General features: G+C 39.0%; 1 protein-coding gene across 1 annotated transcript; it reads right to left on the bottom strand.

The window, feature by feature from the left end:
- Positions 1-248: 248 nt before the first annotated feature.
- Positions 249-2,219, bottom strand: si:dkey-63b1.1 (B2 bradykinin receptor). Its single transcript, XM_067417230.1, has 2 exons — positions 2,004-2,219; positions 249-1,401 (listed from the first exon to the last, which is right to left on the bottom strand). Exon 2 carries the CDS (start codon positions 1,392-1,394, stop codon positions 312-314), a length of 1,083 nt encoding a protein of 360 aa, XP_067273331.1. The 5' UTR covers positions 1,395-1,401; positions 2,004-2,219; the 3' UTR covers positions 249-311.
- Between the last annotated feature and the right edge of the window lie 797 nt (positions 2,220-3,016).

Here is a 3,016-nt window from a genome sequence, read left to right as displayed (position 1 = left end):
TACAATGATATTATAAATAAACATTACATATATACATTATACATACAGCTTTGGTTTCTAATATAATCCTTGGTTTTCTTTTAAAAATAAAATAAAGTTTGCTTTAGTGAATTTTAAATGTTGTAATTAACAGTAAAATATTACCAATACAATACTCTCTATCAGTTCACTAATGATATATATATATATATAAAAAAAAATAGTTTGACCAATCAAATATATAAGAGGTATATATTTTTCTCCTTGGAATCGAACCTAGACTATGATGTTGCTTGCACACACCTCCATTTGAACTTCCTTTCACTTCATAGTTACCTACACACTCTATGAGGTGTGATGGGTGGGTATACAGCTCTCAGTGCCAGCGGCGTTATTCTGTTGTCTTTGGGACTGTCACCGCACTTGCTAATAACCGTAACGTTTGTGAGCACAGAGGAGTTGTTTTTCCGTCTAGGATGCAAAAGAATCCAAAAAACTCCTCGAGCTCTCTTTCGGAAGTGACTCCCTATGACAACGTACAAGAAAGGGTTTATTGAGCTATTACTATACCCTAAATAAGCAGCCAGCTGGATGCCTATTTGTAATATGTACTCCCAGAGGCACCCTGGTAAGAGCTGAAAGTAGTCGAGAGTATCCAGAAACCGCACCAGCTGAAAGGGTGTCCAGCACAGGAGAAACACAGCGAGGACTATCAGAACCAGCTGAGCGGCCTTCCTCTCAGTCTGCACCCTTGTTTGAATCACCACACCACGATTTTTAAGCGCCTTGACCACATGAAAGGTGCAAAGTGAAATGATCGGCAGGGGAAGCAGGAATCCAACCAAGTTTGTCGTAAGGTTCTTTTGGAGCACCCAGGCCGGATGAGGGTACACTAGGTAGCAGGCTTCAACCCCTACTAATGGAAATAAATTTACGCTTCGGAAGAGCATGTCCGGGAGGCTGAGGGTGAACCCAATTGTCCAAATCCCCACACAGATACGCTTGGCCCATTTGGGGCATCTCAACCTACTAGGATTCATGGGTTTGGCCAAGGCGAGGTAGCGGTCCACACTGACCAGCACTAGGAAGAGTACACTGCAGTAGTAGTTCATAGAGATGGCGGTGCTGACCACCTTGCAGAGCAGTTGACCAAAGATCCACTGATAGTCTCGGGCGATGGTGACCGCCCAAAAGGGCAAACAGAGGACCATAATAAGGTCTGCAGCTGCCAGGTTGCCCAGATACACATCAGCTACGCTGCACGGCTTCCGCTGGAGGCAGAACACACAGAGGACCAGACTGTTGCCCACTACTCCCAGAATGCTGATAAGAGCCAGAAATGTAGGCTGGAGAGAAGACAGCCAAATCCAAGCAACTGTGTCATTGCAGATGACGTTCGATGAATTTAGTTCCATTGGGACACTGTAAAAAAAACACATATTTTTTTACTTTTAAGATTTACTTTACTCTTTTTTTCAGAAACTGCTCGTACATTTCACAACTCATCACAAAGAAATGGCAAGTGATATTAAACTAAACATGACGTTTGAAGTAGAATGACTAAAATTGTATTTTCTTCTAAAATGGATGACAATAATTGACAACTTATGCTCAGGATTTTCTTCACACAATCCTGCTGTGAAGGTTTCGGTTTCTTTGTTTGGCAACTAGAAACAACTAATCCAACTCAAGGAATGAAGGGGAGTTATTTGCTGGAACTTATCCATCTGTAGAGCAAAATCTGGAAATTCCAAGTATATTTTCAGTAGGCTCTATAACATTGTCTGTTTTCAAGGTTGTATTTAGATTTTTTAATGTTTCATCTCCATACATCAGGTAATTAAATTATATTATTCAGTAACAATAACATCTCTTTCCAATGCTATAGAATAATAACTTAATCAAACATAAAACATAATCAAATATATGCTATTGTGATTAGTGTTGAAGTTAATATGTAATATGTAACGTATTGTTTAAATATCATTATTAAAGTCCTGATGACTTGTAAGAATCTCACCTACCTTTCATGTTAAGTGACAGCTCCAGATTATAGATCCAGAGTCACTATCCGTTCACTTCCGATGTGTTGTCTGGCTGAATCTTCTCCAAAAAGACAGTGGTGAGATCAGACAGGCGCTCTTATAAACGCATAATGAGACTGTCGTCACTGGAGGCCTGGATCTGTTCTCACTTTCCATTTGTCATGCTCTGCCTGTCTTTTGTGTGAGTAAAACACTTGCACTGCAGCTCCACTGTTATTAAGCTGATATGAAGATAAACATTATGACTCAAGCGTGACTCTGCCTTTATAACAAATATTCAGCTTATGACACAGCAACGGATAAGCCAGACAGTGGTATTCCAGAATGATTTCATAATATGAGGTCTTCTCTTAAACGTCTTTTCAGATGCATGTCCTTATTAAAGACGGAATCTGAAAGAAAGAGCCTACATTTTATGGAATACTAATTCATAAACAAAATAAACACAAATGTTGATTTGGCAACAGCGTAATCTTGTAAAACCCAACAGACCAAACTATATAAAGTGCTCCTCGTGACCCTTGGAAACAGTAATTAGATTTTGTGTATTGAAAATAAAAACGGTTTCAGTCACTATTCTTTTCCATTCAACTCTAATGTTCACTATACACTCACTTGGCAGGGCATACAACAAACTAAAACTGACAAAATTTTATGCATTTTGTTTATTCATTTAAATGGTTACTTCAGCAAGTAGCATATGGCTTTGTATCAGTAGAAACCCTGGAGTATATTCAAATGATTGTGCTCCCCCTCCTCATATCCCCCTGAGACAAGAGATTTATTTACATTTACATTTACATTTACATTTATGCATTTAGCAGACGCTTTTATCCAAAGCGACTTACAACTCAGGAGAACAGGAAGCGAACCGTCAAGAAGAGGCAACGAAACACAAAAATTGCCCTAAATACCAAGATTTGTACACTGCTCAGAGTAGCAAAGACCAGAAAAGGAAAGAAGAAAGAAGAAATAGAGGTTTTTTGTATGTA

Source organism: Pseudorasbora parva, chromosome 15 (genome assembly GCF_024679245.1).
Source record: "Pseudorasbora parva isolate DD20220531a chromosome 15, ASM2467924v1, whole genome shotgun sequence".
NCBI classification, from domain to species: domain Eukaryota; kingdom Metazoa; phylum Chordata; class Actinopteri; order Cypriniformes; family Gobionidae; genus Pseudorasbora; species Pseudorasbora parva.
This window is presented reverse-complemented; position numbering and strand designations above follow the sequence as displayed.